The sequence below is a fragment of the Myxine glutinosa genome, chromosome 6 (assembly GCF_964187855.1).
Source record: "Myxine glutinosa chromosome 6, kmMyxGlut1.1, whole genome shotgun sequence".
Classification (NCBI taxonomy): Eukaryota; Metazoa; Chordata; class Myxini; order Myxiniformes; family Myxinidae; genus Myxine; species Myxine glutinosa.
In genome coordinates, this window is record NC_136266.1 from 117,683,840 (window position 1) to 117,699,678 (window position 15,839).

Below are 15,839 nucleotides of genomic sequence, written 5' to 3' on the forward strand. Positions count from 1 at the left end.
ACGCGAAGATGAAATTAAGTTGTTGGATAAGTTGTTGAAAAGAACTTGTTAGTGATTACATGCTTATAAAACATGCCCCCCCCACCCCCCTCTTCTTTGCTTATGGTAGAAGTCTACTGATTGTTGCAGTGTATTTCAAGTGACATCTTTCTATTCTTGACAGATGGTCCCCTATCGAGAGACGAAGCTAACGCATTTATTTAAAAACTATTTTGACGGAGAAGGAACCGTAAAAATGGTCATTTGCGTAGACCCCAAAACCGATGACTACGAGGAGACACTGGTTAGTTTCACCTGCAGTTGTGCTTTACTATGTTACCCCATCATATTCACCTTGGCATTTGAATACTCATCTGAGTTTAATTTGTAGTCAAGCCTAACCGTAGTTTTTATTTATTTATTTTTGAACTGACAGCATGTGATGCGTTTTGCTGAGCTCACACAAGAGGTAGAAGTGACTCGACCAATGGATAAGCCGATTGTGGGCCTGACTCCGGGCCGGCGAGGTCGGCGCAATGCCCTGCGGGAAGAGCTCAGTCGCCGTCTTGAAGAACGTGGTGGGCCTGTGCAGTCCTTTTGTGGAGGTCTGTGCTGGCCTGCAACCAGTATTTTCTTTATAACTAGTTTTTGAAAGTTTTTAATTATCCCACATCCTCCCTGCTCTATCCCACCCAAACCCCCTTTTCCCCCTATATGAGTTTGTGTCATGCGTGCAGATGTATATTATTTTGCTCTACCTTGTCATTCATCTTTCAGGGGAGTTGAGTATGACTCTGCATGAATTCCCACCATTCCCATCACTTGAATTGACCGGCGCAAATGACAAGGAAACACTGGCTCGTCTTGTCGATTACCTGGCAGAACGGCAGAGAATTCGCCAGCTCGCACAGGATGAGGTCTCCCGTGCGCGTGAGTATTTCATCTCGGGTTTGTTATGAAAATGGGTATTTTGACGTTTTGTTCACTGGTAGTGGTTACTTGGGTGATGTAAGATCTGTGCTCCCTAATGTGGGAAAGTGGTATTGGTCAGGTTTAGAATATTGTTGATTCATTTATTTTCTATTCTAACACTGATCTAAGGCTCATGGCAGAGCTGTTGTTTAATCATTTGCAGGCCAAAGGCACTAGTAGACCTCGGTGTACTTTTGTATGAATTGCTTTACTTGGCATTCCCCATGGGTGTGCCAGGGGTGTCGAGAGTCAGCACGTGCCCCCTGGGCTCCACGGCGAACAATATCGTTGCCCCCCCCCCGACCCCCCCTCCCTTACCCCCACCTGCCCTCCCCCACCAATTCTCTCCCTTTGGTAACTTTTAAATATATATATATATATATATATTTTAATGACTATCCAAATAAGAACGGCAACAAGCTCATAGACAAAGCAAAATTGCAGCGGAAGCCTTTTTTTTTTAGCTCGCACTAAGTGTCGAAGAGTAAACTTGGGGATGACCCGCGATGGTTAAGCTGGGCTCGCCTATTGGGTTTTAAGGACGAGCCAACAATATTCCTCCAATCTACTTTCTAGCTGATCAGGTTTTAAGGCCTGGCCTCTGAGGACAATATAGTCCTTCAACCTTCAACATGTAATTACAACATTACTATATAGTCGACATGATTGGAGCCTTCAACTTGTTAAAAAATAAATAAATAAATAAAAAACGACAAGAAAAAGACATGGTTTGCGACATGTTTAAATAACAAAATGGCTGCCAGTTGGCCATATTGGATCTGTTATGGAAATAAATGGCGTGCATATGTAACCCTTCATTCGTTACCTGTGCAAAGTTTGAATAAGATCGTAAATGCATGTCCAATAAATGTTTGAGGACGTGGTCAAAATCAGGTTTTATTTACAACTAAAATGGCCGCCAATCTATCAGTCCGCCATTTTTTATTATATCGCAAAATGAAGTGCAAATGTATGCGATTATATACTATGCTTGTGCCAAGTTTGAACAAAATCGTACCATGCATGTTCAATAAATGGTTGGGGACACATTTAAGTAACAAAAGGCTGCCAGTAAGCCATCTTTGATCTGATCTCAAAAAGAAATGACGGGCATATGTCAGCCATCATTCATTGTGTGTGCAAAGTTTGAACAAGATCGGCAAATGCATGTCCTGGAAATGGTTGGGGATGTGTTCAATATCAGGTTGTTGTTGTTTTTTTACATCTAAAATGGCCACCAATGTACCAGTCGGCCATCTTTGATCACATTGTGAAACAATGATGTGCATATGTATACCATCATGTATTCCCTTTGTGAAGTGTGAACAAAATCGGTCCATGCATCTCCGAGATGTAGTTGTGGAATGTACGGACAGACAAGACCCAATCCATAAGCCCCTGTTTTGAGCCAAGTAAATAAAGTATCAACAAATCCATTATACAAGATGAAGTTCGTGTCTGTCTGTAGGTGGGCAGCCACTTTCACTGCTGCTTTAGATTTTTCTATCCTGGGTTTGAATCCTGACTCAGCTATAAACTGTCATCCCGGTGTTTTACAGACTAGGTGATTCAATGTGCATGCTGTCCCTCCGATGCACGGTAAACAAGGCGTCCCATCACCGGCATTAGCAAATTACAACTTTCTGCCCTAACCTTAAACTTGAGCCAAACCTCTCCCGCCCATCCCCACAAGAATGTGGGACTTCAAATAAACCATAACATGATCTTTCACTGGCCACGACTCTTCAATCATGTAACGATGAAGAGATGACGAGCCGACAATTGGTTTCACATTCCTGTTGATTAAAAAAAAATTTGCGGGAAAAGCTCTGGCCCCTCAGGACCACAGGCCCCGTGCCCCCCCACCCCCACCCCTCCCTCTCATGAGCCCTGGGTGCGTCTCAATCACCACAACTTCCCCTCCGTCACGTGACTGTATTGCTTCCAATTTAGCAAGAAAAGCTTTTCTTGTGTTCTAATTTCACGGAGTTTCTCTCGCATACCTTTGCTTGGCTGTAGTTGATTATTCCATACAATTTTCTGAACTATAGAAGACCATGGCCACTCTTTTCACAGAGGGGGTTTTCCGTGCCAAGTTGCTGGATCTTGATCACGGCACACAAGAACAGCAAGTCACAGCGCAGCAACAGCGGCAGCGACTGGTTGAACACGAACACCTCATCACAACTCAGAAAGCTGAACTATGTCGTCTTGAGAACAAGAACAAAACGCTCGAGTGCAAGGTGCGCAGTTCACAAGACAGTGCCATTCTGCCTGATTTATTGTGTCAGCTGTTGTGGTCACCAGTAATTGCTTAATTTTAAAAAGCTCAGAAAATGCATTTCTACTTTGCCTGGCATTGTTGTTTTTACTCCCGCCAGGGAGTCGTGTGTGTGTGTGTGTGTGTGTGTGTGTGTGTGTGTGTGTGTGTGTGTGTGTGTGTGTGTGTGTGTGTGTGTGTGTGTGTGTGTGTGTGTGTGTGTGTGTGTGTGTGGTGTGTGGTGTGTGTGTGTGTGTGTGTGTGTGTTTGTGAACAAGATATCTGGAAAAGTTCTGAACAGATTTGGATGAAAGTTGTTGGGATGATTGCCCTTGGGATAAGGAAGAAATGATTAGTTTTTGGTGAAGCTCAGGATATTCTGGATCCAGAAATTTTTTGGGGAATTTTTTTTTGTTTTCCTTTAAAAAAACATTTTCCTTGGAATAATTGGACCGATTGAGAGCAAATTTTCATCATAGGAGGGACTCGGTCTGTAGAATATTTTAATGGCAATTATGACGTCACAGGTCATGTGGTTCGGCCGCCATATTTTTTGTGAAAAACGCTAAAATCCAATTTTCTCAACCGCCTGAACAGATCGAGGCCAAACTTTGCAGGCAGAATCGCATACCCATGACGAACAAAAAAGTCAGCGAGCATGATGTCATGCATCACATTGTTTCAGAGTTATGACGTTTTTAAGCACAAACATTTAAAACCTAGCTCCTCCCTCATTTGTGATCCAATTGAGGGGAAACTTCACAGATCTGTTCAACATATCAGTCTACTAAAATGTCCTTTTGGAATTTGCGATAGGTCACGTGGTTTGGCAGATATCGTTTATTAAACGCAAATAATAAAAACATTTATATCTCTTGAACCACTTCATTGATCAACGTGAAACTTCACACTGTCGTGGAAGTCATGAAGAGTAACAAGTGTGCAAAATTTGAAGATGATTGGATGTATGGTCTGGAAGCTAGAAGTTGTTATTGCATGAAGAAGAAGTCTTCGACTGTGGACGATTAATTAATTTATCACATGTACAGACTTGCAGGCATCGTTTGACACAATCTCCCGGGTTAATTTGAACCTCAAATAAAATTATAATTCCAGATTTGTCAATGGCTGAGGTATATTAACAAACGAATAAAAAACAGATTTGGCAAAATTCCGACTTTTTAAAAAGGATCGCATATTCACCCAGGGTTGACATGCTGAAGAAGAAGAAACCTCGCATGGGCTTCCCAGACAAAATAAATAATTCTGGCTCTGCGATTTTCAGGTTTATTACCCTCGCCAGGGAGGTGTGCGTGCGTGCGTTCGTTAACAAGATAACTGGAAAAGTTCTGATCGGATTTGGATGAAAGTTGGTGGGATGATTGCCCTTGGGATAAGGAAGAATTAATTAGTTTTTGATGAAGCTCAGTTTGTTATTCTGGATCCAGGAATTATTTTTAGGAATTTTTTGTGGATTTTTTTTGGTTTGTTTTATTATTCAAACATATATTATTGTTTCAAACATATATTATTCAAGCTTTTATTCTTATTCTTAAAAAATGATGTTTTTTCCTCTAATTCCGAGATATATCAAAATAAATTCTGACAGTTTAGGGCCTACTTTCTTTTTCATTTATTGTTTTGAGGGGAGAGATGTTAAACAAAACGTATTATTCCAACTCGACCCACGGCGGGAGTATGCGCTCTACTGAGTGGCATTCTAGTTCTTTTTGAAACTAACGAATTATCCTACAAACCGAATCTCAAACTACTTCCAAATGTATATGTCGCAAGTTTGAGGTGAGAAAAACGGGTTGGACGGATTCAAAAACGTGTTTTTACTTTCTTTATTTACTAGCAGGAGTGCCTGGTGTTGCCCGATGATGTTCCAAACCTGTTGGAATTTTGAAGAAATCCATTATTACTCCCGCCATGGAGTAATGCATTTGATCGTGTGTGTGCGTGCGCGTGTGTTCGTATGTTCGTGAACAAGATATCTGGAAATGTTCTGAACGGATTTGGATGAAAGTTGGTGGGATGATTGCCCTTGGGATAAGGAAGGGATAAGGATAAGATAAGAAGGGATAAGGAAGAATTGATTAGTTTTTGGTGAAGCTCAGGATATTATTCCAGATCCAGGAATTTTCTGAAGGATTTTTTACTATTGGAAGATAGGGCTCAGCAGCGGCCACCCACGGCGGGAGTATGCGCTCTACTGAGTGGCATTGTTTTTTTTTTGTTTTTTTTTTTCTTTCTTCCAAGAGGAAACATGGTTTATTTTCAAGGATGTTTAACCCTCCTTATAGAAGCACTTTAACTGTATTAATGTATTAATATATATATATATGGTGGCTGCTTGGTCCCATGTATTTTAGGTGGAGGTACTACAGAAGACCAACGCACTTCATGAAGATGGCAAGCACCTTCTGCAACAGAAACTAGACGACGCAACCATGGAGTTGCAGCGACAGCGGTCCGAGCGGCAACGCTTGGATCAAAGACTCCATGGAGCTGTTACAGACACCGGGCACAAGTGGGAGCGAGAATGTGTGAGTTCACTCGTGGCGCGTCTTTTACTTGTTGAGAATGCTGATGTTGAATGCCCTTGTACTAGCCAAAGTAAATTGCTCTTTGCAGGATCGTCGTGTCGCTGCCAAGCAAATGGAAATGCAGAACAAGCTTTGGGTGAAAGATGAGAAGCTCAAGCAACTGAAGGCTATTGTAACTGAGAACAAGGAAATGGAAAGGGCGCCAAGACGCTGCGACAACCCCAGAAAACGCGCCCCCTCGCCCCCTTCCCTTCCGGTGAGTTTTGTAGTGACCATTTTTGCCCCTTTTTGGGGCTTTTCTATGGGGGAAGATTTTTATTCTTCACTTGCTTATCACTGCATGTGTAATCCAGATGCTAAATTTTTTTTTTCCTACCATCTACTGATTTTGAATCTATGCATGCCATGGCTGCAATTCTTGCCTTATTGGTGTCTGAGAACATGCGTTGATTTGCAAACACTCAATCCTAACATGCCCACAATGCGGCTTGCATTTAATTTGAGAAGGTGGGTTCAGATTCGATTTGGGTTAGGCTGGGATTGGGACCTGGCTCGATGCAGGCTTTAGGCGAGGTTTTTGGGCCATGGACCGTTTTCGGCCACTCCATGTTGCCTTGTGTGGCCATAGAGCGGAACCCAGGAATGGGAGGCACTGCCCACCCTGAGGCGCCGCTCTAACTCCTGTGACAGCATCAGCAACATCGTCAGCGTGGCGTCCTGTGTTAACCAGTGGGAGCAACGCGTCGAGCAGAGTTATGCATCTCCCGCACTGAATGTGGCACGTTCCACTCCTCGCTCTGGTTGGACACCGCGTGCCAGACCGCGGGCTGGCTTGAATACCGAGAAAGCTCCTTCAAGGGGGAAGCACACGGAGAGGCAACAGGCAAGCTTGAAAGGCGTTAGGTCTTGAGTTTGCAGTCTGCTTCCTGATTTTGCCAGGTTTCTTGCTTTGCACTAAAATCTACTCATTGATGCATTGCACTTTCTTTGTACATTTTAATTGCACTAATGCTTCCCCCCACCCCCATGATTACTTTCATTGCTATCGCTTGTCTACTGGACATTTTTGTACAATAAAGTTTTTTTTTGTTTGTTTTTTTTTCTCCCGTACCTTCAAATGCTTTATGTATGCAAGTTACTTTGCTTTTAAGGTAATCGTATTGCCAGGTTGTCAATTATTTTAATATATATTTTTTATATCTGAAGCCCTTCGTTCTTGTTTAGTTGTATCATAAAATGTATCCATGGCTAGCTCAACACTGAGTAAACACGTTTTATCATCACAGAGGGTGGGGAGGCAGGGTTTTTTAAGTTCAAAAAAAAAACAACCAAACATGACCAGACCACTGGCATCAGGAAACTCACCCATCTCTGGAAAATGAATGTGTGAAACTGGCTGTAAACTACAAGTAACAAATGAGTTTATCTCGTCTGGTACCATACCTCGACAATTGCATGTAAAATATTTTGTGAACTTCCCTCTCTCCCACTTTGCAAATATGAAACTATGAACCTCAATTTTCACTTTGAGGGCATCAAGCATTATTTATTTATTTTTGCATTATTTTAATTTGGAACAAAGAATTGAGTTTTAAAGTGAGCATGGTGGTGGTTTTGTGGTGTGCAGACTGTACAGCCTGTGCCCATCTGCCATCGACGCTCGCAGTCGGCCGGCACCGAACGCTGGGCGGACCACAAGCCAACCAGCAGTGTGGCCACGGGCACCGTGATGCAGCCGTTAATTGGGAATGCTATCACAATGTCCATGCCCACGGAGCAGGCGCTTGCCAAGTGTGACATGTACATGCTGACAGACCAGCAGCTTGCGTCTGATGGGGAGCTTGAAACTCGAATCATCAAGGTGGGTGATAAAGTTCAAAATCACTTTTCCCTGCTTTGTATATGCCATCAGTTTGGGGTGAGCATGTACAGTATTGAAATTGATTGACACGGAGGAAAGACTGGGTACAAAATCTAAATAACACGTGATAGAATCCCCTCTAATGTATAAAAATAGAACCACGGTTCCTGAAGCTCACCTGGATAAAGAGCAACAGTCAATTATGTCATAAAATATGGCTGTGCTCCTGACGCAATGCCCCCCTGTAGGTTCAGGCAGGAATTTGTAGTGTTTTTAGGCCTGATTTCCACCCATTAGAGTGCAAATTTTGATGTGGTCATTACACCTTCATGAGGCATCAGATATGAAGCTTGTGGGCAAGTTTAATCAAAATCATTTTTGCTTCAAAAAATATTTACTGAAGTGTTTAGAGGGACTCAATTGACTGATTTAACTATGGACACATCTCAATTGCACAAGAAGCTCCCTGGACTAAAGCAAGCGAGCTCAACATGAAATGCTTCGCAGTAGTCATGTTTATTGTACACTTTCCAAGAACGGTCAGATGCACAGCACCAAGTGTTCTTGATGGATGTATAACTAGCTTTCTGGAATCCTTTGAGAGGTGATCTACAAAGCCTTTTTTTTTTTTAGGCAGCAACAAATCCATTTGAGACCACTTTGTGCCAATGCACATGCTACTTTTGTTGAAGACGTGTTGACCCTTATTTTAACTATCTCGATGTATTTCCTATATCAAAAACAAACTTGCTAGGGAAATTTCAGGTCACACAACAGGGGTTGTCGCCACTTTACCCTCAACCTCCCCCAGAGATTTACCGCCTTGGATGAACTCCAAGGATTTTGTGGGGCACCTACGAGAAGCAAAACTTATAACTACAGTATTCAGTCAATTCTGTCCAACATGTGATTTCCTCTTGAAATAGTTGACTGTTTCTACTGGATTACTACTCCAATCTGGAAATACTACTGGAAAAAAATTGGAGGAAACCCGATATCCTTCAGGCATTCTATGCTTATTGCGTACCCTCAGACTAACGGATCTGAGCCGTCTCAACTTGGCCTCGAGGTAGGCCACTAGCTCAGCTGTAGTGATCTTTAGCTAATGAAGGTGCTTTTCAAATGAGTTTGCACATGAATGATGTATCTCATTTGCCTGTCCGTTTGTTTATTTTCAAGCCACCAGATTATATGTGAACTCCACATGGATTATTTATAACTTGTATCCTGGGGCCTTATGTGATTTGTCCCGCCCAAGGTTTTAAATGTGTCGTGTGATATTGTTGCTGCCACCCTTACGGTCCATTTGTGACCTTTATGCGACGCATAAACCCATTCATTCCGCTGGTCACAACCATTGTTTAATACTTCTCTGAGGGAAATTTAAAGAAAGCTGGACCTTCCCCAGTGTATAGGCGAAGAGTTTCTGGTCCATACACCTAATGGAAGTAAACAAAAACAAACAAAAAAAACTATAACGTTATCCAATTCCGTGAAGTCATGACTGGAGAAATCTGATCATAAATGTCACCAGAAGGCAAACATCAATATCCTGCACTGCTTTCTGATGCTCCAGCAGAGACAGCTTGGTTTCAGCTTTTATTCCATCAATCGTTCATGGACTATAATACGTCTGCTACTTCCTCTCTTCCCATCAACCCGACCCAAAATGGTTGACTTTTCCAGACTTTCGTTTTCTGCGTCCAAAGTATGACTTTTTATTTTAGCACCAGTATTTTCAATGTAAATATGACAACAACAGGCATTTTAAGGCCATTTTCACTGCAAGAGCGGGGGTTAGCCTTGCAGTCCCCATGACAATCTTCTCCATTTTGCCCTATTTTCTGCATCTCCCCTTGTTAACCCCCTTGCCCGCATTTCTTCTTCGACCATCTTTAGCCAAGTCTTTCTCGGTCTTCCCCGTCCTCTACTTCCTTCTACATTCATTTCCATCACTCTTCTCAACCAGTCACTTTCATCCTTCCTCAACACATGACCAAACCATCTCAACCTGTTTCTCTTCACAGCATCCGTCACAGGCTCTATTCCCATCATCTTTCACAATTCATCATTTGTCTTCCTCTCTCTCTCAACGATACTCCACACATCCACCAAATCATTCGCATTTCCACCCTTTCCAGCCTTTGTTGCTGCTCTACGTTCATTACCCATGTCTCGCTCCCATAAATCATAACACTTCTCCGCACATGCAGCATACACCTTTCCCTTCAGCTTCAGCGACACTCCCCTCCTCATCAGCACTCAATGTAAATGGTGGTTTAATTTATTCAAGCACAGATTTGATTCTTCTTCTTGCAGTCCATGGAATTTTTAACATTCGTCTCGAATGCCACATTTCAAAACGATCAATCTTCTTCCATTCTTTTTGTTTCACTCCATGACTTGCATTCATACATTTCAACTGGCAATCGCAGAGCATTCACCTAGTCCAGGAGCCAGAATCTGCTCAAAATGGTTTCGTGCAACACTCACTACACAGTTGGTTTGTCCCTTCCAGGTGATTGGGGAACATCTTGCGAACAAATCCAGCCCTGATGTACAGTTGAATTGTGGCAGCAACAATAAATGGCAGCCACTTTTCTGTGAGGGGGGTGGTGTCCAAGCCGTAAATCTGAGATTTTGACGGATTTCATTTATTTATTTTTTCTCTTAGCCCGAATAGGCAAGATATATCCAATTTTGTTGTGAAAGTTTCATTCACGAGTATGAGACATCTATATGTGTATGTTATAAAATAGTTTTATATTTCGCACCGACAGAGGATACTGTCAGTGCTTGTGAACGGTTCATATGCTCCCTGTACACAACAGCTCAGGCAGCAGGTGATACGGCGGATGAAATCAGATATTGGATGTTCTGCCAGAAAAGGCAGAAGAGTGAATGCCTACCACCAACATCTGACAGTATTAGGCAACACATTTATCGAGCTAACTATCAGTCATTTCCCTGGAAGAAGTCATTGCTCCCCAACCAAGCACTACCAAAGCCAGATGGTATTGGATGGAACATCGAAGATGGAACTCTCCAGCCCACCCTCATGACCAAAGACCCTGCTCCAGTTGGACTAGTTGAGCTGACCGCGTGCAAGTGTAAAGTGTCTGCATGTCAACGCAGCCACGTATGTGCCTGCAAGAACAATAACATGCCATGCACAGAAGCCTGCACTTGCATGGGAGGTGAACAATGCAAAAACCCAAACAAGGAACCTACCACAAGCGACTCAGAAGATGATGATGAGGAAGATTAATGATGACATTTTCGTGATCTTATACCACTTAGAGGATGATTCAGTAGCAAAATATGTGTTTATTTTAATAATACAACAAATAACAGTTATACGTTAACATTGTAATGTTCAGTGAATGACTATGGTTATGATACGCAGACAGATTTGACCTGGTGAGATATTTTTGCTGAGATTACTTGTGGATTTTTGGTCATAACAGGAGTGGGGTTGATGATTTAAGGGGAAATGAAATCTGTATTTTTCTGACTTTACTTAAGGATTGTCAAATTTTGTTTCTTGAAAAGATCATAAAGATATATCATATTACAACCATAACCGCATTTGAACAACATAAAGATGATATTGCATAATTACAGTCGAAAAGCAAAAACTACATATTTCAGCGATTTTGTGTGTTTTGGGTATAATACAAGGTATAATAATAATTATTTTTTTTAATCATACTTTAACAGCATAACGAAAATCCCCTCATACTTCCCACTATCCTTTTAATTATAATGTTGAAGAATCCCTATTGGAAGAGCTGAAAAAACCAAAATACAAAAAAAAAAATCGTCAATTTCAAGCTTTGCGCTACCCCCTTAATAGAAAAGTGGCTGCCATTTATTGTTGCTGCCACAATTTAACTGTACATCAGGGCTGGATTTGTTCTACAGATGTATCCCAAGCACCCTGAAATGACAAACCAACTGTGTAGTGGGTGTTGCACGAAACTCATTTTCTAGGCCTCTCTTGAAAACTGGCTCCTGGACTAACCATCCTCTTGGTTTGCAAGGCTGAACAGTTTGTTTTGTATCCAACTAAACTGGATGCATAACTCTAAAACCTAATTGGTTTGTTCTTGTTAGATTAGATGGATTGATGGGAAAAGGCCATGCATAAGCTTGGAGGTGCATTTTTGGGGAAAAGTTGGGAACCTCACTTTTTAACATAATTAGGGTATGATGGATTCTATTAACCCGGTTCCCAAGCCGAAATTTGAGTTTTTGACCTTCTAATTAGCATAAACAAAATGGCCACCAAATTGCCATTTCTGGACAATTTCTTTGAACAAGCATTTATATATCATGTATATAGATGCAGTTCTTTTACTTTAACTTTACAACTTTTAACCCAAAATGCACCGAGAAGCTTATACATGGCCTTTTTTTCAAAAATCCGTCTAGTCTATATTATGGTTGGCGACATATTGAAAGAGCCAATCAAACTGATATTGAAATTGGAAACTATAAAATGGGAAATGGTTTTAATAAGACAATGTTTCATACAACCATTTATTCTAAAATTAAGTATACATGGCCATGAAGCACAAACATTCAGGAATGTCACACATGTTGTTGTGCCAAACTACATCAAATTCATACAAGGGGTCTGATCATCACTCTGTTGCTGACGGATACACATTGATGTGCACCTCAACTCTGAATAGTGAAATTTGCAGTGTCAAGTCTTGCATTGCTTCTGGTATGCACAACAAATCATCTCGAGGCAACTTTCTGGGATTGGACTCAGTGACATCAGAATAGGCTCTGGTCCTGAATCGCCACGTTTCCATCCCATTTCCACAGGTGCAGGAAGGTCAGGTATGGCACAATGAGCATTTCTCCATATCATGGCTTGATAGTGTACTCGCATCAAATGGAAATGAAGAGCATCACTTTGTCGGTGACATTGCTTCTGGTTTACCAGTCTTGGAGAACAACATATGTCGTGCTGAATCAACAGAGGTTGTTCTGTGCACATTATATATTCTGCAGACGAACGCTTCTGCAGATTTGATTGTCTCCTCTGTGAGTTCACCAATGCCCAAGTTCTTCAACAATTTATTCAAAACTCAAAAAAAACCCTCAACATTCGGGTTGGGAACCGGGTTAATCGAATTCAGCATACCATAATTATGTTAAAAAGCACCTAACGATCAAAAATGAAACCTAATCAAAAATGCACCTAACATTCACATTTCTCAGAAATCTGTCTGGTCCAGGGGTTCTTTACCTTTTTTGAGTCATGGACCCCTTTGAGAACCTGGTGAAAGCTACGGACCCCTCCCCAGAAAAATGCACATAAACACAAAATTTTGTATGTTTTTTTTTTTTTTTTGCATACAATACCAAACTGTAAACACGAGGTCTGGCGGCCAACGCTAAAATCTGGGGCAGGGTACATTTTCTTTAATTTTTATCGACGGGAACTATTCTAGAAGTCATAACTTGACGACGATGACGATTGTATGTTACCTGACTACACTCAGTATCATCCCATTTCAACCTACCTTAGAGATCTACTAATCTTCAGTAAGCAAGAATAAGTACATAACATCCTGTACATCGACAAAAAAAAAACTTTTTATGAAAAGCTAGCGAAAATTAATTTTAAATTTTTTTTTATGCGCCTGGTTCACGGACCCCAAAGGAGTCCATGGACCACAGGTTAAGAACCCCTGGTCTAGTCTGTCACCTACCCAACTCATCCACCAAGTTTTGTAATAATCCCTCTCAACTTTTTGATATTTCGTGCTAGATATAGTGTTTGGCCCGATCTCTCAATGGTGAAGAATCACTTATTCTAGGATCATTTAAATTCATTTAAATTTGAATCATTTAAGAATCATTTAAATTCTAGGATCCGGATCTTCACTAAAATTGAATCGCTTTGTTCTTGTCACACCCAACTTGTCCACAAAATTTCATCCAAATCCATCTACAACTTTTGAGATATTCTGTTCTGACAGACAAACAAACAGACACAAGGATGAAAACATAACCTCTGCCCACCTTTGGTGGTGGTGGCAAATATTAACACCGGAGCTGGAACGATGGTCTGGACTCTAGATGTATGCACACATCTTTAATCTGTTTAGCCTGGGTTCGAATCTCGGTCCAGCTATAAACTGTCACCCGGTTTCATAGGCAGGATGATTCCTCAATGTGTGCGCCATCCCTCAGATGGATGTTATGGATAGACAGATGCCCTTTTAAACACAACATCTCAGAAAACCATTCATTAGCCCATCACCACCATCGCTTTGCAACAACGCCACAGCAATAAAAATACTCTATGAATCACACGTGATGATCCATCCATCCGAGCAAACGTCCCCACGCTCATCCAGAGTAACATTATCTAGACCTTGTTCCAGTTACCAACCTACACTCAAAATCTGTCAACACAATCTGTACACAACTTGCTCAACTCGTACAATATAGACAACTATTTACTCATACAATTTCGACACTATTACTCGTACAATATAGACAACAATATAGACAACTATTTTACCTCTTTATTTAATATCTAGGGGAATCCAGTCTTTGGCCTTTCAATGTGGACAGTTGGGGCTACTGATGAGGATGATGCTCAGTTTTTCCTGTTTCCACAATTATTTCCAATACTGTTTGCAATATTTTCACCTTACTTGCAATGCAATATTTTCACCTTGCTTACAATGCAATATTGTCACCTTGCTTGCAATGCAATATTGTCACCTTGCTTGCAATGAAATATTGTCACCTTGCTTGCAATGCAATATTGTCACCTTGCTTGCAATGCAATATTTTCACCTTGCTTGCAATATTGTCACCTTGCTTGCAATGCAATATTGTCACCTTGCTTGCAATGCAATATTTTCACCTTGCTTGCAATGCAATATTTTCACCTTGCTTGCAATGCAATATTGTCACCTTGCTTGCAATGCAATATTTTCACCAATACGTATCGTTGGTTGGGGAGGTGTTTTTAAACTTGCACATTGCATTTGTTGAAAGTCACATGCATTCATTTCGCTATCATTTTCAGGGTGAGGTGTATAAAACACGGGGTGGTGGTCAGTCAGTCCAGTTTGTTGACATTGAGAAGCTGCGACAGGAAGCTCTACTAAGCAGCAGGTTTGAAACCAAGGCCCAGAGCTTAAATGGTGGATTTGCATTTCAGGTTGTTTGATGTTGTGGATATTTTTTGAGATGCTGAAGGCACACTTTATCATTTGCAAAAAATAGTCGGAAGCGCAAGTCTGACCCGCCTGGCACAAGTGACGACGGCAGTGCAAAGTCCGAGTTCACGGACGTCGAAACCCGGGTACCGTTGGCTGTTCATGACATCCATGTTTAAATATCCTCTTGGGTTTTGCATATTATTAATTATTTGTGCTACAATTTCAGTGCTCGGTGGCCATAGAGATGAAGGCCGGGTCCACAATTGGTCCAAGTATACACCATCATGCTACGCCAAAGTGAGTGAAACGATAACTACCACACTTCTCTCCAATAAATAATCCTTATTTCTTTATTTATTTTTATTTATATTTCTTTATTTATTTTTATTTCTTCCTTTTCCCCCCCAGACGTCCAAAACCATAGACGCATCTTGCTCCAAAGGTCGTGACTGAACCGAGCTCTTCTGCAAAGAATTGCATAAATCTCCATACATACAGCATTATGGAAAGTAAGACGAAATGTAAATAAAGCAAAACTCCGAAAGAATGCTGAAAATTGAACATTTCTCCCGAGAGTTTTGGTACATAGTTTAGTGTATTTATAGTTGCCTTTTACTTGCTTCTCCAGAAACAATTTTCAATGCAGACAACTATCTAATTTTCAACATATTTTGTAAAAGACAAGACCTGTAAAAGACCAAAGCATTCAGAATCATTGGAATCTCCTGTGATGAAGCTGTTTGCGAGGGCCTTTATTTGTTAAGTTTTGCTGCCGTCATTTTTCCCTTACACTTTATAAACAGGTCATGTTTGTGGTGATTTATTTTGTTTTTTTTACCTTCCTTTATGCAAGTGTTTCGAGTTGATATAGGGCAATATGCAGGTGCCCGTTCCTGTTTCTTATTGGTACATTCACCGGAATGGCTCTACAGGAGCGTTGCATTGTGGTAGATTGCTGGTCATTGGAGGAGCAGGATGTCAGAAATAAATAGGATCACTTTGTTCCACTTTTAAAGCTT

The 15,839-nt window shown here is 41.2% G+C and overlaps 1 protein-coding gene across 5 annotated transcripts in view; it reads left to right on the forward strand.

The window, feature by feature from the left end:
• Positions 1 to 15,839, forward strand: part of KIF23 (kinesin family member 23) — a 54,158-nt gene extending 38,319 nt beyond the window's left edge. For 2 of the 5 annotated variants that reach the window (XM_068120931.2, XM_078780413.1), the window contains exons 12-23: positions 164 to 283; positions 416 to 584; positions 757 to 909; positions 3,028 to 3,194; positions 5,587 to 5,760; positions 5,849 to 6,016; positions 6,389 to 6,643; positions 7,388 to 7,621; positions 14,685 to 14,773; positions 14,885 to 14,963; positions 15,047 to 15,117; positions 15,229 to 15,839. In XM_068120931.2, the coding sequence (XP_067977032.2) occupies positions 164 to 283; positions 416 to 584; positions 757 to 909; positions 3,028 to 3,194; positions 5,587 to 5,760; positions 5,849 to 6,016; positions 6,389 to 6,643; positions 7,388 to 7,621; positions 14,685 to 14,773; positions 14,885 to 14,963; positions 15,047 to 15,117; positions 15,229 to 15,244 (1,695 nt within the window). In that variant the 3' untranslated portion in view covers positions 15,245 to 15,839. The remainder of the gene's footprint in view (positions 1 to 163; positions 284 to 415; positions 585 to 756; positions 910 to 3,027; positions 3,195 to 5,586; positions 5,761 to 5,848; positions 6,017 to 6,388; positions 6,644 to 7,387; positions 7,622 to 14,684; positions 14,774 to 14,884; positions 14,964 to 15,046; positions 15,118 to 15,228) is intronic. The other 3 variants (XM_068120929.2, XM_078780414.1, XM_068120930.2) reach the window with 2 other exon arrangements.